The sequence below is a fragment of the Apis cerana genome, linkage group LG13 (assembly GCF_029169275.1).
Source record: "Apis cerana isolate GH-2021 linkage group LG13, AcerK_1.0, whole genome shotgun sequence".
NCBI lineage: Eukaryota > Metazoa > Arthropoda > Insecta > Hymenoptera > Apidae > Apis > Apis cerana.
Window position 1 is genome coordinate 9,132,308 of NC_083864.1, and position 25,802 is coordinate 9,158,109.

Sequence of the window (25,802 nt, forward strand, 5' to 3'; positions counted from 1 at the left end):
CGGTGTACCTTCTCGTTGGACGAGAGGAGTCGATAATGAAGGGGAGACGGAACATCTCCTTCGAGATACGTTCGAGGAGAAGATTATATTATTATATTTTCGAATAACATTTTCTTGACTTCCTGATGGCATGTGTATAACGGTAAGGATGTTGGCCGCGGCGTGCGCTCCCTCCTCGCTGTAGATAACAGTTGTACAGGTAGAAAGATCTAGATTAGCGTCATCTGCATGCAAATTTTAATGCACGATATTCGAACTGGGTGTATCTTTGATGGCCCACGATGGCTCTCCTCTTGGAGGAACTGGAGAACGGAACGTGCTTACGCTACGACTTTACTTTACGATTTAAAATGATTCTGGTAGAATAATAAATTCTCCTTTTCTTACAGTCTTTTTAAAATATATTTGATCTTCTTTTGCTTCATATATATATATGATATCGAGAAACATAAAAAAACGTAATAATACTTATATTGAAACGAATATAAAATTGAATTTTCTAAAACTTTTCCCTATTCTAGAAATTTCCTGGATTTCGTTCCAGAATTTTGATTCCATCCCCGTAGCGCGAAAACAGGGAGGAACAAGGGACGTGAGTGGGCGGTTAGACTTTATTATTCGAGCATTGTTACAAATTGCCGCCCCCGCGTACCGCTCACGAACCGGCGCATTCTATTATCGGCTAAACCCTTGATAAATGCCTGTCTCTTTCGCGGCCCGGTCCTCGGCAATAACTCGTTATTAAAGTGCGGCCTCGCGATAAACTGGCGCCGATAAATCGGCCCGATTCGCACCGCTCGCAAATTCTACTTTCCTACGTCTGCCCGCCCGTTTCGCGAATCAACGAAATCCACGCCCGGGAGGGGAATTTTCTATTCTTATTTTCGTAACTTTTCAGTTCTATCTGCGCCATCTTATCGTTCAAGAAATTATTATACAAGGAAGGTATATTATACAAGGAATGGAGATAGATCGAACAGATGATTTTTTATTTCTAGTTTGATCTTTGGAGAATTGTTAGAATTGTTAGAAAGAGAGATTGAACTATTGCATTATATAAATAAAATTATTCCGAATTATCAAACTTGTCGAGAGTGACAAATTTCAGAATTTTTAAAATTCTCTAAACTTACTCGTCGTATATGGTATATTTATTTTAAGAGTTTATTTTTAAATTTTTCAATAATTCGATTTTGATTCTTTTCGTATCACTTAAAATAGAATAATTTTGTATAATCTTATTTAATTATGATTGTATATCATGCAACGATATATTGAAAAGTATTAACTCACGTATGAACTATCTAATCTCCATCTATACGATAATATACATATGTAACACCTTTTATCAAGTATAGTAGAATTGTCTTTCCGATATAACGAATAATGATATGAATTTCATTCCTCACACGACCTTTGATAAATCGTTCTTCCGTTTCTTTATGACACTAATTGACACTATACCAATCAAATAATTCTTTCCTTAAATTCTTCGCTTCTTCGAAATACTGTTTTCTTGATCTTTTCCTGAACATTGTCATATTTTTTTATTACGATCCAAACGATCCATCGCATCAAATCACGTCACACTTCAAACCAACTACTCCTCGGCTACCGAAGAAACACAGCGGGAGGAAACAAATTGAGCAAGACTGATTTTACTTTCACACGGGAAAGGAGAGGGGGAGGAAATTCTTGGCGGTGAAAATTCCGATCGAACCGATTTCCCCGCTTCTCTGACTATCGTTTCCATCGATCTAGGAACAGCTGCTGCTTCTCGCGCCGCTTTTCGTCGTACGCACGGGCTCGTACGACGCCCGGCCGACCCTGAACTTTCTAAGCTAATTTAAATTCTCGAACGACGCTGCTCGTGGCTGCCGGTTCATAGAGACCTTTGGTCCCGGCCTCGACCGCCTTTACTTCCGGTGAAAACTCTCCGCCTAACCTCTCCTCGATCGATTTTTCATTTCGCGTTAATCGTCATCTTAAGATGAGAAATTATAGATATATGATATTGAATTCGATATTTGTGCGAAAGTGACGATGATGTTAATGAAATGAATAGGTTATGTTTGAGAGGAAGACATGTTGTCAAAGAATTTTTTAAAGTAAATCAGAAATTATATCAGAGATGTTTCAGATACGAGGTAAAATTGTTGAAAAGTACAAAATTCACACATGGTAAGCACGTGTTCGCAATTTTTCTCGTGGTTCACCATGAAGATCATGCATGCTGATTTATATTCGTTTTTTTTAGATAAATTAACGTGTTGACTCTCTTATTTTATGCAGACTCGCGAAATTCTCGAGTAATCGAGATATGTTTTTTTCGACATTAGCATGATGCAAAGAGGCGACGATCCTATCGACACATTGTACAGTTAAAACGGTATAATGGATGAAATGCAAATTATCGATGTGATTTATTGGCCAGAAATTCGTGGCCGATCAAAGATGAGAACGGAAACACAGAAGAGACTTGGGCGATTAGCATTCCTGCGAACACATGTTTGAGATTTATCGCTCGAGTTTTATTCTTCTTTTATTTTAAGCTACGCGTAATGGTAAAGCTAGAGTAGAAGCGATTTAAATGTTTCCCAATAAAGCCAAAAAAAAAAAAAATTGTTATATGTACAAACAGACGATAATGGATGCGATCATCATCCAGTTTCTCTTTCTTCACTTTGTTACATTATGTTCTCAAACAGCTGTTTCACCATCCAATAAATTTCAATGAAAAAACAATCTCTAACAGTGTTTCTCGCAAACTCAATTTCCTACTTCAGCTGGTACTAACAGGGAAAGTGTCAGAAAACAACGTATTATTATTACTGCTTCTGCTTAACAAGATTACCATAAACGTACAAACATAACCTACTCCAAATAGCTATCTTGTCAACTCTTCAAAGATGTACAACCGCGCCACGTAATAAATCCCTAAACACTCGTTGCAATACTTGTACAATAACTTCAAACTAAAACAAACAAATAGCCGTGCCAATGCTTACGAATAAACTCTACTTTCCATTACTTCTACTTTCTTACCTTCAAACCCAACCAAACCCATCTCAAACCAATATCATCGAAGCCAAAGGATAAAAGCGGAAAAACTACACTTTCGATCGCTTCTCACCCTTCTTCTTCAAATCCAAATCATCCTTTCCCCTCTCTTTCGATACTTTCGATCCTCCCCTCCTTCTTCTCCTGCCCTAAAAAAGAATCCCCTCGTCATACCTGGCATCGTCCACCCACACGCCTGTGGCCCGTGCGTAAGAAGAAAAAAGAAGAAAGAAAAGAAGAGAAAAAAAACAACAACACCGGCGCAGATCTCAGCGCATCGACCTCATCGCTCGGTCTCACCTTCAACCTCTCGGGGCTGGCTCGTTGCAAGCGGCAACACTCGAAAGAGCATAGCAGGGTGATCAAACGGGGAAAGTGGTCGCCCGGAGGAGAGGCTCGCCTGTTCGAGGCGGTCTCTTCGAAAGGCAACCTTGTAATGACCTCAGCTGAACCCTGCCTATGCACTCCGCCAAGGAGCGAGGAACGGAAAGAGAAAGACAAAGATAGACAGAGGGAGGGGGAGGGGGAGAGAGAGAGGCTAGGCGGAGAGAGGGACTATATTATACAGCCATAACCGTGCCTCTCTCGCACACAACGCGCACACACACAGAGTTGGACCGAGCGGAGGAGCGCACCTATGGCCACCGGCGGACCTTCGTGCGGTCGCCGGTTTATCTGCAGGAAATCTACTCTTGTAGGCATGCCAGCGGATCTGGGCGGCGGCGCGCGGGTGTGCAGGGGCGCGGTGGCGGCCCTCACGGGGGCCTGGTGTCCCCCGTGGAACCGCAAGCCGCCGCCACACTACTGTGGATCCGCGGCGCGGAGAAGCGAATGGCAGCGCCGCGGATAGAGTAGAACAGCGTGCTACCAGCGGGGGATCGCGGTCCCGATACAAGATACTGCCACGTGTTACACGGTGTTCGCCACCAGAAGAAACGCTCGCCTCTCTGTGTCCCCCTCTTCCCAACGGTGGAACCCTCCTACCTCGTTCCCCCTCCCCCTCCCCTGTCCCCTTTGGTGGCTCTTTCGGTGGTAGCCCGGATATCCAAGTGGTAGCCCGTGCTGTCCGGTTGACCACCTCGAACAATGCGCCTCCAACCTCTTCCGGGTGTTTGAATAATGGCCGCAAGGCGACCGGGACACGGTGCGCTCTCGCGCGTTCAGCATTCCTCGGCTGGGCTGGGTTCGCTTCCTATTCGTTTCGAGGATAGTCTTCCTTCGCTTCACCTTGGTTGAACTTTGTACATCATCCGTTCGATTCATTTTGAATCGATATATTGGATATATTGGATATGAATATTGGATAACGTTGTCATCGGGACACATTAACGGCGATCGTTAAAGTAATGATTATTTCTTATTTATCTTCGAGATGATCTTCGAGGTAAGCAAATACATTAGTCTCTGTTTACGTCAAATCTTAAAAACGAATTGTCTATCTTCGTGTCACTTCGTGCTCCTCGACTTTAATCAATCATTCAATCGTGTCGTTGTTCGATATTCCATTTGTCCAAACTTCTACAAATCAAGATCCACTTGTTCACTTCCTATCCCACTTATAGACTTCGCTCACAGAGCTCACTTAGACATCTTTTAAATTGAATTTTACGGAACAATCGATGTATATCGCTGCGGCGATTCCTCCTTCGAAAAGTACAGAAAAGGATCCACGAAGAGTGTTAATATAAGTGATGTTCAACTTTCTTCCGCGTGTTGTCATTAGTACGTCGCCTGTTTCGTTTATCTCGGCGTTTCATCCCTAGAATAACCTCGTTTCTTCTCTCGCGATCTCGGTGGCGGTTATCGGCCGACAATCGGCATACATAGCGCATACGCACACGCGTGTACTCGCTTTCGAGATGCCATTCGAGATTACGCAAATGAACGAGGACGATGCGCCTTCCACGGTGGGATAAAAGAAGGAGGAAAAGAAAAATGGCGGAGCAAAGGAATTGAAATGTTCGCGAAGAAGAGAGAGCGGTGACAACCAGCCCTTTCTTTATCGGCGAAGCAGCGAATTTATCGATAAATGTAAGGTTTCAGCAATAATCTACCAATTAGATGGTTTGTGCTGTCAACACGTAAATTAAGATGCTGTCATCTTGCCACGATCATTACTCTGTTTTCCTCTCGAACGTGTTCTCTAACGCGAACAGTTGAGAGAAATTTCAATATTTACGTAGAGGATGAAGTTTTATAAGTTTTTACGGAAGATTTTAGAAAGAAGTAGCAAATTTTTATTCTTCCTTCATTACAAAACATTCTTCATCTTAATCACAAAACTAGTCATAAATAAATATCGCTGATCATAAAATCTCACTCAACAAAATTATAAAATTTCACCAACTAATTTATCTCTGGCACCAAAACCAATCGTTTCTTCAAAATGCCATAAAAATTAGCATATTGCAGAAGGAAATTCAGAATCAGAAACACAAAAAGAAGAAAAGAAGAGAAACTTCTATCCAATTTATCATAGCTTTTCTAAACTCGAGTCAACGTATCAAAACCTATTTCCCAATATATATTATTCTTCCCATTACGCACATTACGTACAATGGCCGTCATCCTGTTGTGCCCAGAGGGGTTATTCCCGGTATCCATTTCCATCGTATTAGAAATTACGCGTTTAATATCTTCGGTCGGTCTCCCATAAAAGTCAAGAAGAGCGTTCACGAGAAACGAAACGCAAAAGTGAAGAGAAGGGGAAAGGAGGAGGGGGGAGTTACATCGATCACGTCCTTTTCAGAGAGTGACATTTAATACCGTGGGTGGTGGGCGCCACGCCAAGAGAAATGTCATGGGGCATGTAACGCCGGCAGCGTTGTGCATCGAGAAAAATCCAGCCAGACTATGACATAAATTTGTCAGTCGAGCGATTCCAACCGGGCAGAATGATACATTCAGATCGTTTATCATTTGGCATCGTTTTACGTCTAATTTCGTTTTCCTTGTTAAGCAGAATAGCCACATCCGATTAAGCATGCGACATTGTTTGATGCATTGTAAACGATAAATTAAGATACTTTATTATACAAATTAGTTTGGAAATTACGCGATGACTCGTTCATTTTACACGTGTACCTTTTTTTTTTGATTTATTATTGATTAACTTAAGTTTTCACTTCTCACGTTCAATTTATTGTATTCCCTAAGTGAAATGTTTGCAGAATAGGTTATGCACTATTCAACTATAATTTATGGTAATTAATCGTATTAAAAATGGATTGAAATTTAATTAATTATAACTTTATATTTTTCAAGAATGATTTTATTACGAGCGGAAGAAAATACTATAAAAGAATTTTTCACTTTTAAATTATATCCTCACATTGACATTCACATTCTCCAAACGGCTGCAACAACTTGATGGCTTACAAATAAAAAATTATCCTTATTCATCAACAACTTTACAACCAACCTCCATAATATCACATTCCTATTTATCTCCCCTAATTAGATTTAATAATTTAATAGCAGATGTCGAGAGTGTGCACTTTTACAACGTCGTAATTCACACTGACAGCCAGTCAAATGAAAAGCTCGTTTGATCGACGCACGCCGAACGAAGTTTTAATTGCGATCAAAGATGAATAGGGGAAGATGTGTTTACCCAACGAGATCTAGCGGCAAGGAGATCAACTAGAACCGATGCGCGGTGTTCTCGTTCAATGATTTTTCATTGGAGGAAGGTGAATTGCAAACGATCTCATTACTCGTCGCCAAGTATCGATGTTGGCATACGCGCGATAGCATAAACGACTTTTACGATCGTGAAATTTATATTGGCGACCCGAATGGAATTTTACGAGTTCTCGCCGTGTGTGTCTTACAAATTGCTTTCCCCTCTGGCTAATAACCTCGATCACTCGTCGCGATTTTTATTTCTACACTGCTCTTTTGCTGTTAATCGGTTAAAGAATTCTGGTTACTCAGGTAATTGTATCGAAAACTTATTCCGAGTGTGAGAAATATCGATACAAAGAAGTTTATTGGGATAAGAAAAATTACGTAATTCCTTGCCTTCGAGAACATTTTCTTTTCTTTTTCTTTGTCTTCGAGAACAAATTTATTAAAGCTAGGCTTTCCATATAAATACGCTTTGTTCAAAGATTGTGTAATTGTCGTATACATACATGGACGCCATCTATCGTCAAAAAAAAATTTCTAACCTCTATTTGAGCCATATCGATAGTTAAATTCGATTTCACAAATATCCAATTTTTATTGTCAGTTAATCAGCATCTATTTTTTTTTTTATTTTTTATTTCATCATTATCATTCTTATTGTAACATCGATAGTATATCGATTTTATTATTTTACGCGAATGTAGAAGATGCTGTGAAAACGGTACAATTGCACAGTCGCACACGAGAATGATGTAACAACCGCTCCCACATACGTCTATACATCACGCGAGTCCCGCGAGAAATGGATATACATATAAAACTGCCTTTTCAATACGCCGTTTGCAAACCACCAGGCTACCGAAGTGAGATATTAACTGTCCAATTGGTTCACGCTAGATCGCGCTTTGCCGCATTTCAATGAATGCAATTTGATAGTCGACGAATGGCGTGCCAGAATTTATTTAACGTTGTAATTGAAAATTGAGAATTTCACGGAGGTTTGAAAAATATGGAAAAATTATGAAGTTTTCTTTTTAAATTTGAAGTTGTTCTTTTTTTATGCTTTTACAAAGTATCTCAATTATCTTTTTCTGGAATGAAAATAAAATTATTTCAACACAATATTTAATTTTATTTCAAATATATGAAAATCTACATAATTGATGAATTATACAAAATATGCTGAATCAAAACAATATAATTTTAAGTTTCCTTGTATTCTTAATCTCAATTTTATTTTTTTTTTTTTTTCGTTTACAAGGCCTCTTAAAGAAATACTTTAAAAAGAAACGAAGAGAATCACGAGGACTTTTCGTTCGCCATACTTATACGATAGACTTTACCGGATTAAGAGAGAAGTATATGGCAAAAGGTGTCTGTGGGGCAAGGTGACAACGACGCGTCACTCGAGAAGCTACATCAGCCAACTGGTACACAGCACCGCTAATGAGACAGCTGCCCTTTTCGCGAGTGAATCGCCCATTTCATGTGTAATAAGCTTCGTCCTTAGCCTGAGTCATATCATAAGACACACGTGTTATTATACTGTAACATTATTTGTAAATTATCCTCGCGACAAGTACAGCTGCACTTAATCGGTATAATTTTTTGGCGAATTTTTTTTTTTTCTTAGAAAATGTTAAAATAAATTGCATATCGTCTGTTCTCATGCATATCGATAAGAGAATGGAATTAAAACACTTTCTTATTAAAAAGGATTACTACTCCACTAATAGATTTATAGGTTAGGTTTTCTTACGATTAAAAAAATTATTGCCAAGCCAATTCAAATGATAGACTTTTAAATAAAAATTAACATATTAGTGGTTTTCTTAAGAATTTAAAGAAAGAGTAGAAAGAAAAAGAAAGAATATTTTATAATCGAAAAATAATGAAATTTGACTGTCGAAGACTAACAATAACGTTTCAAGCAATCAATACTATATTATAACAAAAAATATAACAAAAAATTCTTCATCCTAATATTTTACATTATTTGCATGAAACGCGAAAAGAATTTTCTTTCCAAACTGTTCCTGAAAGGTATCATATACCACTTTTACGTCCAGCTCGCAGATCTACGGCCACATAACTTTCCTAGGTCGGAACCCGTACTTTCAGCCAAAGTGGCCATTCGAGAGGGAGCTGTCTCGTTTTATGATGCATTCCTAACCTGCGCGGAACGCAGAAGAAGATTGTTCTTTCTCGTTGTTTAACTGCGAAATCGATGTTACCTACCTCTGTTCCGCGCCATTCCCATAGATCTAATCCTTTGCCACAAGGCAAGGTTACGACGAGGAAAACTTTTCCTCCGCGTGTTGTATGTTATGTACACGGGGAAAGGGAGAAATATTTTTCCTCTGCGTAATTCAGCAGGCAGCTCGGAAAAACTGCGGACCGAGTAATTGGCCAGCGTTGAACAGCGTTATTGTTGGCGAGCGTATTGCGCGCACTTTGCGTGCGTCCGCGATTTCAAGGAATTATAGTTGCAGCCCCGGCTAATTTATCTCTCGCTTCAAGCGTGCATTACCTGTTTCTGCTCCTTCTTCTTACGAATAGATCGGCATCGCGTCGATTCGGATGATAGTAATTAAGAGTAAGAGTGTTTTATTATCATCATTGAAGATGTCGTGCTTGACATTAGAATCGACGATAAATCGAAGAATAGTTATTGCGGCGTAATATTCAATGAAGATAATGAGCTAATATGGGGATATTCGCTAATATTAGTTAATAGTCGAATTTCTTTAATGATACATACTTGTTCCGTTATTTCTTATTCAATTTTCGTTCCATTTAAGAATTCTAAAGTTCATAGCTACTGTTCGTAAGTTCGTATTTCAGAGAAATTTGATGGAAGCAAAATTTCAAATTACTAATACAATCTACTAATTTTTTAATTTCCTATAATTTCTTAAATAAAGGAAACAACTTTTTATCCGGCACGCCATTCATCTTCTACTTAACTAATAAAAAAAAAGAAGAAGAAGAAAAATATTATCTCGCGTAGATGGCGCTCTACAATATTTCGTATATTTCTCATGTCACATAAATACGCATTGCCCGCGTCCGTCGAATCGTCAGACAAAATGTATTAATCTTACAAATCGTAATAATGATCCATTGCTCATCCGCCATATATTGGGCCTTACACTTTTAACAACGATTTCGCGTTTAACCATACGCACTCCATCATATCTTCAAACACGATCGTATTTCATCGTTCAATGCCACCATATAATATAATAAAATCGCAACGACAGCCCTCACCTGCACCGGGCCCAATCCGTGTATCCCACGAACAAATTTCACCCAACCGATCCGATAAAGCCGATATCCTATCCCTATATACCTTCGTCGAACAAGCACAATCGTGTGTGCATCCATTAAAAGGATCCATCGTGAAAGAATCGCAACGTACAAATGTTCCACGGACGAAACAGGGGTGGCGAGGCTCCGCCGCAGGAAACCGCGCGTCGATGAACGCGTTCAGAGAGCGGAGGAATAGGAAAATCCAAGCTGCGAGAATGAGAAACACGTAGGAACCGGACGAAAGCGAGAGCGAGAAAAGGAAGGAACGAACGAGGCAGAAGGATCGAGCAAGGGTCGAGGGTTCACCGATCGTTCGTGTTATGATAGGCCGCGGGCCCAATAAAAGCACATGCTGTTAAAAGAAGAAAGAATGAAAGAAAGAAAGAAAGAAACTGTATAAACAGAGAAGGAGTAAGAGGGAGAAAACTAGACGGAGTCTACACACAGAATTAGAAGAGGAGAAATGGAAGATGAAAGAAGGGGAGAGAAATGAATGATGGACGTGTACAGGGACGAAAAGGAGGAAGTGCAGGGTTGAGTAGAGGAAGAGAGAGGGAAAGTAACAACACGAACAGAGAGAGAAGGAGGGAGGTACGCGTGTCGAAGCAGATGGAGAAAGATGGCGAAAGTGAGATAAATAGAGAGAGAAGGAGAGAAAGACAGGGGAGGGTAAAAAAAAAAGAGAAAGTCAATCGGACCCCTCCATTACCATACGTTATTGGCCGGCTTCGCGACGGTCAGTGTTTGCCATAACTCCAGATAAATAAACCCCAGGGGCAGATAAATCTGCGTGCACGCCGCCGCGTGTATAATGCAAATGCAATCATGTCCGCGATCCACCGGTCCCACGGACCTTAAAACTTGGCCCCTTAAGAGCCCTTGCCTATAAAGGGCACGCAACCGAACCGCGGGGCGGATTTACAACTTGGGCTTGGAGCGACACGCTGTTATCCTGTGCAACCGAAAGAACAAAGAGTGTGAGAAAGAGAGAAAGATAGAAAGAGAGAGAGAGAGAGAGAGAGAAAGGAAGGAGGAAGATGATATGGCTTTGAAAGTAATTAAGATAAAGGGGCAAAAGTGTATTGCGTGAGCGGATTTTTCGGGATAATTTTGAAAGATTGCGTTTGGGAATTGCGCACAGATTCGCAGTCGGGGAACTCGTTCCAGCAAATATTTCATCCTAATGACTATAATTTGTATCGAACGAGTTCGAAAGAATATTCCATTGGAGGAACGCTTATCGTGGAATCATATTAACCGAGGATACCAAGTTACACGAAACACGGAATTGAGAGAGGAACGGTATACACCGGGGCCGGTGTATCTGCCGATTGTATCGTTCGATGAAACGATTTATGGGTAATTATCGGTCGGACAGATTTTATTGGGACCACTGGTTTTTCGATGATGCAACGCTCGTAATGTCTCGATTTCTTCAATCCTTCGATCTGTATCAGGGCAAAAACGCTTTTGTTCGTCAATTATACGGCTCCCTTTCTCCTTCGTTGGACACGAAACTGTTGGGTATTAAAATTGAAACGATGCGTGTGGAAACCCGTGAGAATGAACGAAAGTAAGAGTTGTCAGCGTGAACGTGACATTTATCTCGATTATGTGAGAGAAAGAGAGAGAGAGAGAGAGAGAGAGAGAGAAAAGAATGCTTCGTTTCTATTTCGTTTGCGAGAAGATCGTATCTATCGATATGCCCAATGATTATCTCGCAACAATTGCTTTGATTATCTTGCTACGAGGGAATAAAGATGTTAAGCCGATAGAGATTTCGTGATTGAGTGTTGATAAAAAATTGTACTACATTATTTTGAAATTATCGCATGATATTTGAAATGCAATTGAAATAAAATTAAATGTAATTGAAACGGGATCTTTTCTATTATACAGGTACTATTATTAGAATCGGTGGCGACTCCAAGCGGATAGAATAAACACTAAACTGCGAGTCTTGTTTGTAATTTGAGGTTATGTTTCGAAATAAATCATATATTCCTGATACAACAGATACGTAACATTTATAAGATTACTTGAGAATTTTTTTCTATTTCATATCGTTAAAAGAAAATTCTCTTCACCGTTATACACCATATGTACATTAGTACATTATAAATTGATGAAATAGAAATTTCTAACTGTTCGCAACGTAAACAAATTATAAATCCACGTTTCGCTTACAAGGGAAAAAGAAGCGAATATATTTCATTTTCTCAATCGAATATGAAAGTTAAATATCTTAAATAATTTGATGAATTCTAAAAATATTTATCTAATCTTCCGTAACAGTCGTTTAAAATTCTTAATATCGATACTTCATGAAATATCTAAAAAAAAAACAACAACAACTTGATTTTATTGAAAAGTCGGAAAAAGGAATGATAAAATTTCTTTCAATAATAATTCCAAAAGAACAGAACAAGCGATCTCCCTGAATATAACTCATATATTCATCGAAATATCCTTCCACGTTGCAGAAGTAAATTTCCGCAATTAAATATCAACAACCAATTGATTTATCGTGGTGATTGTCGAAAATGCACGGTGCTACAAGGCTGTCTGGTTACTGGTATATTAATGACGATCTTCCTCGAACCCATGTGCTACAACATGCTCCGACGTTCTGTACACCACATAATAACGAGAATGATGATCGCGCTAATGCACATAATTAAGGCCGGCGTCGATTCCGTGCATGTTGGTGATAACATGTCGTTCGTGCATTAGATTCAACGTGTGCAGAATATATCTGAGTGTGTACCGTGTGGAATCGATATAAATGATCCTGGAAGATCATCTTTTACGTATACACATCGATGAACATAACTTGATAACGGGAATGTGCAGTTATCGTGACAATTTTCTTTTTTTTTTTTTTTTGAAGTTACAATCTCAAGATTATTCTTATCTGTGTAATTTTTTTTCCGTCTTGTTTTCTTGGATTATTTGTTAATTAGTTTTTGAATAGATAAGATATAGGAGTGGAAGTAACGAAAATTAAGATTTTGCGCGAAAAATGAAGTACCATTCTAATGTTAAATAACGTTGTATGAATGTCAAAATAAAAAGAAAGATTTATAAGTCGTTCCATGTTGTACTTTACGTGGAAACATCTAAATTACAAATTAATTTACGACTGTCCAATCAATTCAGGAGATAAATTATCCTTACATACTTCATTTTTATTTATCCATAATTAGTCGAACGTCTCCTAATTTATTCCTTGGACGGGAAAATATCCAAGGTTCCGATTTTATCTACCAATATTTCAACTAACAATAACAACGTCGCATTTACCTACAATACCATTAACAATAATTCAACAACATTATCATCAGACCGCTATAAAAATTCTTCGTCAAGTTTCACGTCAAGTGACGTAGCATGTACTTAGGCAACGTTAATTAAGAGAGCTTTAAACAAGGTTCAGAGCAACGTTCAAATGAAAATTGTCAGTGAGTTACGAGAGAGTAAAACGAAGATGCTTCATCATTAGGCTGAGGCCCCCAAGCAACATGATAATTACGTTATTCCTGATAACATCGCTATTCAACATCACACGACATCACAACCATGTCATTAACGATACAAGAAGAGTTAATTTCACGATTTGCTAACACTCTCTATCATCTATCATGATCCACCTCTCGCTGAATTTTACTTTTTCGAATTCTCCCACATTTTATTTGCGCACCGTGCGTATTGTTTTCATCGTGATTCAACGAGATTCGATTGTTCGTAAATGGAGAGAAAATAATTTTTTACCTTGGAGCCAGGAAACTCGATCGAATGTATTGTAAATGAATATTTTTTTGCGAGTGGATGACGGTTTTCTTACCTGTAACAGAAAAGAAACAAATTTTGTTTTAAAAAATGTACAAATTATTTCAATAAGTAAATAAATAAAAGAAACACATAAATAGAATTTAACAAAATATATAAAAGCAAATTTGTTTCATGCAAATAATTTTTTGGAATTAATTTTTCAATAGTTGAATTGAAAATCTGTGTTGGTTTCTTTTTTCTAATTTTTAATATAATTACGATGAACTTTGCCGTCTTGATATTAAATTTAACAAACGGATGCAATAAGAATATGCAATGAATATTTGCAATAAGATGAGATAATGCAGACGTAAGAAAATCACGAATTCTAGGACAGATTCTTCTCGCGTAATTCGAGAAGGAAGAAGAAATCGAATTCCCTTCATCGGCATAATCTAAACGTAAGGAATTTTCTAGTATCTACGATTCAAATTTAACAATTCCACAAGGAATTCTTCTCGAAGAAGAATGTTCATTGGAAAATTCCGTGAAACGTCATTCTTCGCATGGAACGAGGAATGCATCCTGTTGCGAATCGAATTGTATACGAGCAAATTGCTGTTTGACCTAATTATTGAACAATCTTCTGAAGAAATTCCAATGAATCAAGAATGTAGCATTAAGCGGATAGTACCTAGATTATGATATTGAAAAAGTTAATTTATTACCGTATTTTACCAATCATAAAAATTATATTATTTTCATATTAAAATAGATATTAATATCAATCCTAAAAAGTTAAATAAATTACATTGAACTTTTTCACAATATTTCATTTAAATTTACATTGAATTTTTCGCACAATTAATCTGCACAAAACTTTTTATTCGTGTATTCATCATGAATATAGATCAAATCCTACGTAACAAAGTGATAAAAGAACGCACAACCTACGTAACAATTTTTAAATCAAACTTCCTCGAAAGAATGGATCACGATTTTCAAAAAATTCTCTTCGAGATAATCGAAAAAATGATTGCATTAAGAACAATCGTGATAGACTACGATCAATAAAAAATCAACGACTGCCACTTTTGCTAACTTTGTCCATTTCGTTTAAAATTATTCAGAAAGAAAAGAAATTACAATTATCATTTCCAGAGGCGAGAAGAAAGAAAAGCATCGTTACGTTATCGCGAAAATATTAAAATATCTTCTTTCCGACAAAGTTTCAAAATCGCGCTCGATCAAAAATTCAATTCGAAGTCCGACCGAGTTCCTAATTAATTTCACAGGCCCGACGTAGTACCGCGAGGATCCCCTGTTCACCAGAGGAACATTCTAAACCGATGTAACGATATTTCGAGAATCATTAGGAGAGGAGCTCTCTTCACGAGCCGGGCCGAGAGATAAACGAGGTACACGGAGGCGCAGCGATCGCTTCGTAGAAAGAGAAAAACGCGACACGGGCGGATCGTGGAAGACAGAGAGAGAAAGAGAGGGAGGGAGGAAGGGAGGGAGGGTAGAGAAGGGAAGAAACGCGACATTAAATTGGGATTAGCCGTTGGTTCCGATGGCTGTAAGTACAGAGGAGAGACGAGGCTGAAGATCAGCAACGGTGACAAAGCTCAGCCTTTGGTTTAACCCCTGATGGCCACTGCGGCACCGCGTGGACGTGAAAGAGAAGACAACGAGTATCGAGATCGCGACGTGTGTGGCCGCCTTTAAGGACGCCTCGAAACGCGCCACGTCTCCTGATCAATGCGGGGTTCAATGCGGCATGAGAACTACCCAACCGAGCCGCTCCTCCGAGTGATCTGAAACTGTTCGTATTAAAAATCCTGTCGCGACGATTTCGATTCGTCGTGTTGAACACACTGTTGCCTCGGCCTCTTTCGAGAGATTTATGAGAGTACGTGTGTATATACCTCGGTACTTTTGATACTTTGTCGAGTACTCGATATTACAGAGGATTAGAGACGAATGTAGATATTGTACAACATATAGGATAAGAAGAAATTAAGGAAGTAATCTCGTTGCAATTTTCTCTTATCTGATTATTATAATGAATTATAGTAGATAAAAAAAAAGGGGGTTTGTAATCGTGAAAAATATCTTATAAAACTATGAACATGTATATGAAATTTATTATTTATTTTGCGTCGCAAAATAAATTGATTAGTGCGTATAATATATCTCTTCTCGTCGAAGCTTGATTTGACAGAAATATATATGTATTTTGCTACTATGCAACGCGTAAGAAAACCGGCTGCTACCGCTTCTTTGTATGAATTTTATCCTACAATGTGCCGTATAATTTCACTTAGGAACCTACGATTTCTTTCTTATTTAATTCTGTCAAATTAACAAATTGGGATTTATTGCGACGTATGATAGATATTCAATTAACGTGGAAACGTATTAACACAGCGTCAATCATATGCTATCATGCTGCGATGGCACACGATTGATCACGATTAGAAGATACACCGTGTGCGTTTACATCGATTCCGAAATGAATTTCCCTCGATCAATGAGACTATATACAGACATTCTATCTCTATTCTATTTTATCAAATTCGAAATTCATTTTTCATGCAACCAATAGTAAAATTTAATTATCTTTTCTATTTCTTCCAAAAAAAGGGGGGAAAAGGAAAAAAAAGTTACAATTTCCATTTTCTAATTTTCAAAAATCAACGCGACTCGCAAAGACATTCTATCTCCAAATTTTCAAATTTCATTTTTTATCCAACGTATAATAAAATCCGATTATCTTTTTTCTAAAAAAAAAGAATAAATAATTTTAAATTTTACGAGAAACAATACTTTTGATTCTTGGATCCATTTTCACAAATCCAAGCATTTCGCCCATCCGCATCGCCATTTCACGGTACTTCCTGCACCTGCAGCTACCGGTTAGAATCATCGTCGGCGGTTGCGGCGCGCGCGTGTGCATTCCAATAAGCAATCCTCATAACTTTCTTACCGAGGGGCCGGCGGGGTTGCCACCGATATTTCATCCCGGTGAAAGAATCCGAGCCGCGGACACGGGCGGAAAAGGTGGGCATCCGCATTAATGCAGATCGCTCTCGTCGGGTCGTTGCGGCAGGGAACATAACGACGATACCGCAGCAGCGCCCTCGAGGTGTATGGGGAGCCCCCGGCGCGATTAATGCCGATTAAAAAGGCAAAAGTCCCGCCTCTGATCATTACGCCGATGGAAGCGGCACTGGCAATTCCGTGCTCGAAGTAAGGTAGCCGTCGCGACCCCCTCTTATTCCCTTTTCTTTCGTTTCTTTTTTTGCTTCTCTCTCTCTCTCTCTCTCTCTCTCTCTCTCTCTCTCTGTCTCTCTTTCTCGCAGTCTTCCTTTCCTTTCACCTTTCTTTCTCCTTCTACTTCTTCTTCTTCTTCTTCTGCTTCTTCTTCATCTTCTTCTTGAATCGCTTCTTCGTTCAACACGGCTCTCCCCCCTCCCCTCCTTTTTTCTTTCTATTCCAACGTCCCCTTATTGGTTTCTTTTCTCGAGTAAGGTTGATCTCGGGTAAGGTCGCTGCCATACAGGGGCCCCTCGAGGGTAAAGTAATTACTTCTAGTCCGACGCTGAGCTTCGCCGGCGGTTCGATAGCCAAACTTATAATTTAATGGTTAATTATATAAGGAGTCCCCCGCGATTCGGCGCAGCCACTGGGCGGACACGGTGACGTGCAGGAATGCTTCTTAGAAGGAGAGAAAGAGAGAGAGAGAGTGTGCGTGTGTACTCGTTTGGCACAGCGATGTGAAATCGTCGTGGTCGAGCTTCGTCGGATTTGAAGTTGATGGGTGGATGCAATTTTGGTGGTGGGATGGGTTTTTTGAGGGGGAGGAGGCTTTTAAAGGTGTTTTCGATTCGATGATAGAGATTTGGAAAATTATTGATTTTTGAATGAAAAATTTCGATTGTTACGGATAAAGAAGAAGAATTCTTTTTGAATGATAATTGAATAAATTTATGTAAATTCTTATATTAAATGTTTAGGAAATTTTATTAAATTTTGTACGTAATTTTATTCAATATAAATATATTTTTTAATAAAATATATTTAAAATGATTTATGGTATTAAGGGAATATTTAAACTAATTTCCAAAATAAATTATATCTTTCAAAAACACGAAGTATAATTAATTTGCATTTCTAGTCTCGATTCCCACAGAAGAACAGGTGACAGGAATACGTTCAAAAGACTTTAGACAGAATTCAGATTAGTCAGGTTTACTGATTTCCATATAATGATTGGTTTAAGGCTCGATTAATCAGGGCGGAACTGGTGCTGTTTTTATCGGAAATAAAAGAAATTAGCATCAACGATTTTAAGATATATTTTATTCGTTCAATGAGAAAATATAAAATCACCGTATCAAATTCTATCTTTTTTCTTCTCTATTATTTATTACACGTTTCAAAAGAGATAAGATAAAAAAATATTTCCATCTTATTTCCATAATTTATTTCAACTGAGATAATATAATATATTAAGCCAAATTCATTAAAATACACATATAATACATTTGCGAATTATTTATAGAAAGTTAATCTTAAAAGATAAAAATAATTTATTACGTATATAAATATAAAATTCTTCGAAGTATCCAAATTATTGATATTTATATTGAGTTATATTCGTGAAAGATCTTTACAGAAATGATTCTAAAGGCAAAAATAAAAACAAAAGTTGTATATCGAAAATATCGAACTTTTTATTAAGTTATATGAGAATTTACGTTAGATGAAGTGAGACGGAGATAGAGAGAGATAGCTTCATTTCTGTTACGTAATTACGCCACAGTGCGGCGCTCTGTATCTTCTATCTTTATTTCGTTTCGCGTAATGCAAATTTATTCCTTATAATTTAATAAATAAGCCAATTAACCAAATTTTTTTCAGTTTTTGTATTTATTGCGATCACTAGAATCTATTTTTCAAAAGTACTTTTTAAATGCCATATTAAATATATTAATAATGTACGGTTATTAGAATACCGTAACATAATTATTATATTGAGAATATTTATGCAAAATCATATTTTTATAAAAAATGAAACTTGGAATGAAATGAAACCGAAATTTGATCTATACGCTTTAAATATTATAATTCATATTATACGTTGAATTTTTTTTCCTTATTTTTGCATATATAGATATATACTTAAATATTCAATTTTTTTTATAAATGCATAAATATATAATTATTATAACAAAATATTATAAATTATTTTGATCCGTATCGTATAATAATTGGAAAAACTGTCTCACAAAAAGAACTCATCAAAGTTACCTATACACTCCAAACTATAAAATACGTTCGAGTATAAATAGCTTTTTCAAGATGTGTACACATATTAATTAAAATCTTATCTCGAAACACCTGCTGCCCCCTTTGAAAAATCATGTAAACATGTAATATCCAATAAAATGGCTTTCTAAAAAAAAAAAAATATCTTGAAGCCCGTCTCGCTCGAAAAAAGTACGACTCATTCGCGGCAACAAAAAATCGTCCAAGAATAAACGGTACACCGTTCCAAAAAGGACGAACCAGACGAACCGAACCGAACGTTGTCCAAGAATCATAAGAGTCGATCGATCGATCGAAAAGATTGCCACGACCAACTGGATGGAGTCGTTCTCTCCCTTTCCCCTTGATGGGGGAATGCCTTGCATGGGAATTATCTAAAATCGTCGTGGTGAGCAATTTCCAGCAACGAATTTGGTCAACGTTAAATCGCGACGTTAAGCTCGACGTAACACGGCCGGCAATCTGGTCAGGGCTCATTTTCGAATCGGCCACGGCTGATTGATATGTATAACGCGGGCTGGGCATACGTTATGAATATTGATAAGCTGCCACGAATATGTCTGACCCACGTATATATATATATATATATATTTATACCTGGAACGCGTTCCACGGCCTCCAGCGACGCTTTTCCATAGACTTTTTTTTTTTTTTTTTTGCGAACGCCGATGCGCAAACCGAGACGATGATATCGAGGCCAGGTGGTTCGAGACGCATCGTTCGTAGCATGGAATGTAAGCAGAGCGTAATGAAAACGAAATATTTTTTCTTCGATCGGTAAATACGTGTCTACTATATATGCGCTTGGTATGTGTGCCTGTAAAAGGAAGTTTAACCATTAAAATATAAATAAATTGGTTAGTTGTCCAATTAGAAATAAGCGCGAGCCATAAAAAAAGCGTATGATAATCATTGTCACATTTGCACAAAAGTAGTTAGCCACTGAAAAAAAAAAGAACAAACCTCTAACCTAACCTCGTTCGAATATACGGTTTAAATTAACCAACGTACCATCGTTTAAATTATCTCCAAACAACCGACAATCATCCTGTTCCATTAATCTCGCTGTGAATTTGAATAAAATTTGTCTTCGTCGAAGAGAAGAGGAAAGGACAGAGATTAAAGGACAAGGACTTGTTGAAAACCACGCTTAATTGGCGGCCGATACAGCCGCAATTATCTCGAGTTTTCTAAAACTTAAGGAAGTAAGTATGTTGAAGTAAAACCGTGGAGTAAAGAGGCGAGTAACTGTACCTGGGACAACCGTATCCAAGTAAAGGGATCTATGGTAATTATCGATGATGAAGGAACGAGGGGCCAAAGTGGAGCAAACCGATTACCTCGCGCTGATCCGATCGCGCGGGCTGATACGCATCTGTCCACGGGGGGATAACGTAATAACCGTGGCACGGACAAAGGAGTTGGTTTCGTTACCACCACCTCGAGGTAAAAGGTGTTCAGTGACAGAATCCTAAGATTCCACGGTGAACCTGTACAACGTCGTTCCGCGTCCTCGCACACCAGGCGTGTCCCTTCTCCTCTCCCTTCCCTTTCCCTCCTCTTGCCATCCACAAAGAAATTCGCCCCACAACGATCCACGAATAAGCTTCTTACTCGATTTCTGTCCATCTCGGCTGTCCATCAAACCGTGTCCAAGTGATAGATTCCTGGTCACGCTTTTAAATCGGCCGTCTCCGTGCTCCGGATGTCAGCGGGTGCCCTCGATTTTCTCGCTCGGGATACAATGTTCGGATGTTTCGAGAGGATCGTCAAGAGGATGGCTTGGAATCATTGGATTTTATAATATCCATTTTTAAGATTTCGTTTTTAAGATTTCCTTTGAACTTTCTTTTCATCTGATTCGCGAATTTAGGAGTGGAGAATCTAAAGGATTCTTGAAAGAAAGAGAAAGAAAGAAAAACGAATGAATAATAACGGATATGAATATTCTTGATTACGTTGAAAGCGGAAAAACAGAGGGGGGAAGAGATGCGTGGAATAAGAGAAATAACGAATAAATGGACTAGATCTCGACTACTTAGCAAAACCAACAAGTTGGCAAGAAGGTATATCCGTGAAAACGTTTACGAGTTGAATTACCAAGAGCTACCGTACATTCTCCCCGATTCTATCGTCGCTCCTGTCGACAACAGGTTCCATTCTCATCGAGAACTTCAGAAGCTACTCTAGGAACACTCGATCCCGCCACGATATCATCGTTTCATGTAACTCTTGCCGCATGAGAAATCGAAACAGAAGAGAACGAGATTCGTTCCACGCAATGGCCTCTATGGGAACGGTCTAATCTCCATACACAGCTCGTCATTTTTCAAACGATCATGCTAATCGATACACCATCTATCCGATGAGATATTTCTTTATATATATATAACAGAAGTTTATCACACGTATAGAAAGAGATAAACATGAAAAAATATTTATTAGAAATAAATGTGAATTAAAACAACATTATTTTATTTTTCTTTTTTGTACTCTCATCTGTTTCCAATCCGTTTGAATATTACTTTAGAATAAAATATTGATTCATAATTGTCAAGGATGTTTAATTTTATGCATAATACCTAGCATGACGACATACTTTCGTGATCAATCGCGTATTGCACGATGTAACAATATTCATAATCGATCGATCTAAAACGACATTTGATTTTCTCATCGTTTGTCATTCTTTTTTTCATTTTTTTTTTTTTTTTTTTACCGTAACTATTCGATAAATACTCAATAATGTATTCTTCTTGATCAGGTAAGCTCAAATGACTCTATTTGACATTTGATTCTTAAACTGTACCATTTGTCATTCTCTTTCATTCTTTGCTGTATTCTTTTCGATTACCTACCAACGAGTATTAAAAATTTCAAAGACCGAGAGAAAGAAACTAATAAACCTGTAATGTAAAATGCTTTGACGATTCGAATTTATCGCAAAAATTATTATTTATCCTTTCAAAGATTAAAAGGATCGAAAGTGGCGATTAATTCGACTTTTTCTCCAAGCTCGCGATCGATGATCCTGATGATCATCGCGATCTGCGAACGCTTTCTCTGCAGCTATTGCGTAAAATCGACACTGCAAAAACTGTGTAATATAGTCTGAGAATTCTCTGTTGGAACAGAATCCTCCAGTCTCTGTACCATCGACTGAAAGAATAGAAGAATTTAACAGTTGGATAATAAGTGTTTTATACGTGTTCGTCTACATGATTAAAGTTAAATTTTTTTAATTTTAACCAATTGTGTTTAACGCAAAGGCAAAATAGACATTAAATAAAATATCTTTGAAAATATTATTTATTTCCGTATACTAACCGTTACGTAACATTATGATCTTTCTAATGTAAGGTACAACATAATATGTATTGGTTTATATTTAATTGAATCTTCGTCAAAAGATATTTTGAACGTGTTGGTGATTAATGATTATTATTACTTAGAAATAATTATAGTTACAGGAAGAGAGATGAATGAAGCGAGACAAACATCAGAATGCCACTGACTGTTCGCAAATAGATGCGAAGAAGAAGTCAACTAATCGTGGCAAGGAGAAAAATTAGAATCCTGTTAGAGAGAAGCATCTCCCCACGTGGAAAAGAGTCGACTCACTCTGTTATTTCTGCGTTATGAATAATGTATTCGCGATTGGTATCCGCTGATATCGTGCGAGTACATATAATTACAACGAATCGTGATAATTGGTAGGAACTCGAGGAGAGATTTCGAACCGAGCAACATTCCAACGCTCCTAATTTATCTCTCTCTTTTCTAATTGATTCTTCTTAACTCGTATTAAATTTTGTATATTTCAACAGCAATTATCAAAATTTAAACAAGTATTTCTATTTTCAACACATCGACATCGAATACCTAACCGAATCGCGCACCTAAAAAATATATATATTTTTTTTCCTATCAAATACTTAAAATTCAAATGTTACACGATTTAAAGAAATACAGGCGCCACGAGTCTAATAGATGACGCGTGATTATAATAAATAACTTCCGAAAATGTACGACGTTCCTCGTCATGGCGCCACGAGTGTAATATCCTAACCTCGAAATCACGGACGTTGGTAAAAAGATAATGAAGAACGTTCGGGCGGTGTGCAGCCCGTACGAATCGAGGGTCCATTAAATGGGAGAAGCCCCCCCGAAATTGCCCTAATTGTCGATACAGAGACCCCCTATTGGCCTCGCGGTACGTATAATTACACGAGAATGACTCGGCGCTAGTGCTGCCCTCGCTTCTTATCGCCCCCGGTTCAACCTACCTAAGAGTCGTTTAATCCCATGACGATCCGAGGCCGAGGCTTCTGACCTTCTTCGAGTAACACTGTACCCGGGACATTTTTGCGGATCATACTCAATCCATGCCGTGGGCTTTGAACCTGGAACCTGGTATTCGCTCGATTGGATACCGACCGATCGAGTTCGATTATGCGATTCGTATCTCGACATTGTCGAGTTAATTAATTTTCTACGGTGATTACGTGGTCTCGACTTGTGACTAAGCATGCGAAGGAGGCTGAAGATGCGGCCGAATTGGGGGAAGGTGGATGGATCGAGATTAAATTTCGGAAGGATTTTTTTTCCCAGACATATTAATTTCCACGTCAATCGCTTTCAATCCCAAAACCGATGATTAAAAATTTACTCGTTGTATTTTTATCGTATATTAATCGGGATTATTTATAACATCGAAGCGAAATGTCCCATTGTTGATATTACGACGTTAAAGAAGATTGATAATACAGGGAATGTAGATTGTACACAAGTGATACGCGCTTTAACGAAGGAAGTAACAAAGATGATCTCGGTCCAATTAAAAAGTTAGTCGTTAGACGTCGCGTTTCTATTGTTACGATTCGTTCATTAACAACGTAATTATATACAGTTACGGAAATTTCCAGAGGACATATAATTGGAGGGAGCTGATAGAAATAATTGAAATTATAATTTTTATACTATCTGCTATGTCACACCTCGTCAATTAATCGCCACGAAACACGATTTCTTCGCCAGGGTTTTTTTCAAAACCCACGAGTTAGTGAGCTGTTTTAATAAACGGGCCCCAAAGTCTTCGTCATTGCCGCGATTTGGCGGACGGTATACGTCTAACACGTGCACACAGAGGATTGCGTGGCGCGCAATGTTGGGCCCGGACCCTCTAAGGCCCCTCGCGAAAAGGCCACGCTGGGGTCACGTAATGACGGGGCGAACTCTGCAATCACAGAAGCGCGCACGCCACGTGGCTTTGGTATACGCCTTTGCCCGACCTCTTCTCGTGCTTATGGCCGACCGTTTCCTCGAGATCGATGGAAATGTAGACCTGGACGCGGAGCATGTGCACCGACCTTCTTCTTCAAGAGCATTCTCTTTCTCGCTTGTTGATTGAAATAACTGTTTTTAATCGCTTTATTAATGAGCCGAGGCTGATGATATGAAAGCATTCGCGAGGCCTTGGGCTCGGCTCGCAATTAGTTTTCTCTTAAACCGTTCGCCAGGTGGCGAGCGTGTGTGGGTTAGGTTCAAGGTCGAGATGCACTCTCTAATACAGGGGATTCGATTAATTTAGAATATTTTAATTATTTTCAGATGTTTGGGCGTTTGTTTGCATCATTTTATTATATTGGCAATATTTTCAGAAAATTTAAAACGAGGAAGTTGATCATTAAATTAAATTCTGGATGATCCGGTACACCGATTTTAAAAGGTATAGCCTGTAAAGATTGCACATGTTATGTTATGTCGTCAAATATTTCTTCAAGTATATATTTTGCATTTTAAGAAGCAATATAAAATTATCCAGGGAAATTGCCCGCATAATGATGTTGATCGAGACAAAATTAAATCAAAAAAATATTTAACGATCGATAGATGGTTAATAAGCATAAAAAAAAAAAAGAAAAACGATACCATCAGGATATTAGTTAAAAGAAATCGTAAGAATCAATATTTGTCCCAAAGTATATCGTAAACCTAATATAATATTCATTTACAAATACACATTGAAAAGGATATAATCATTGTAATCACAACTTGTTCATCAAACATTTACAATTAAAATAAAAAGGATTGATATAATTTTACAGGGGATATTACCATAAGTAGTTGGACATACTCTATCATGTTGCCATTAATCCTAATTAAAGAAAATTATGCAACCGACGATCAAACGGTGCTACGTTAATTCCCACTAAGCGGACCGGCTGATTATAATTTCAAATCAACCTCCGTAAATTTCGGCGGCCACGATGCTCGCTTCGTAAATCACAATCGAATACAAATTGATCGTACCCGCGAATATCTGTCCCTTTTAATCGATCAATCTATAACGAAACGATATCTATCGTGAAAAATTCGATATCTAATCGTGAAAAAAATTCCACGATTTCTTCCTTTCCACGGAAAAATGGAAAAATTTTAAAAGCAAAATTGAAATTTTAAAACGTTAAATAATGATTTCTTTTTTTTTTATGAAAAATTTCAATTTCAAAATAATCATCAAATTAAATACTTTTTTTACAAAAACGAAAATTATTAATAAATTTATTATTTATATGATACAGACAAATTGTCGGTCCAAAGATACAAAGAATCAAAAAAAAAAACTAAATAACAAGGACTTTGTTAAATATATATATTCTCTAAGTTTTTAGCGAAATTTTTCTTTTCGCTTG

At 37.9% G+C, this 25,802-nt stretch overlaps 1 protein-coding gene across 7 annotated transcripts in view; it reads right to left on the reverse strand.

Annotated features, from left to right (window-relative positions):
- LOC108003973 (uncharacterized) overlaps positions 1-25,802 on the reverse strand; it is a 272,622-nt gene that overhangs the window by 18,709 nt on the left and 228,111 nt on the right. The window contains exon 8 of one of the 7 annotated variants that reach the window (XM_062084093.1): positions 7,799-13,846. The exons of the other annotated variants lie outside the window; for them this stretch is intronic. Coding sequence (XP_061940077.1) covers positions 13,727-13,846 — 120 coding nt within the window. The 3' untranslated portion in view covers positions 7,799-13,726. Of the gene's footprint in view, positions 1-7,798; positions 13,847-25,802 lie in introns of those variants that run through there. 7 annotated transcript variants of the gene reach the window in all.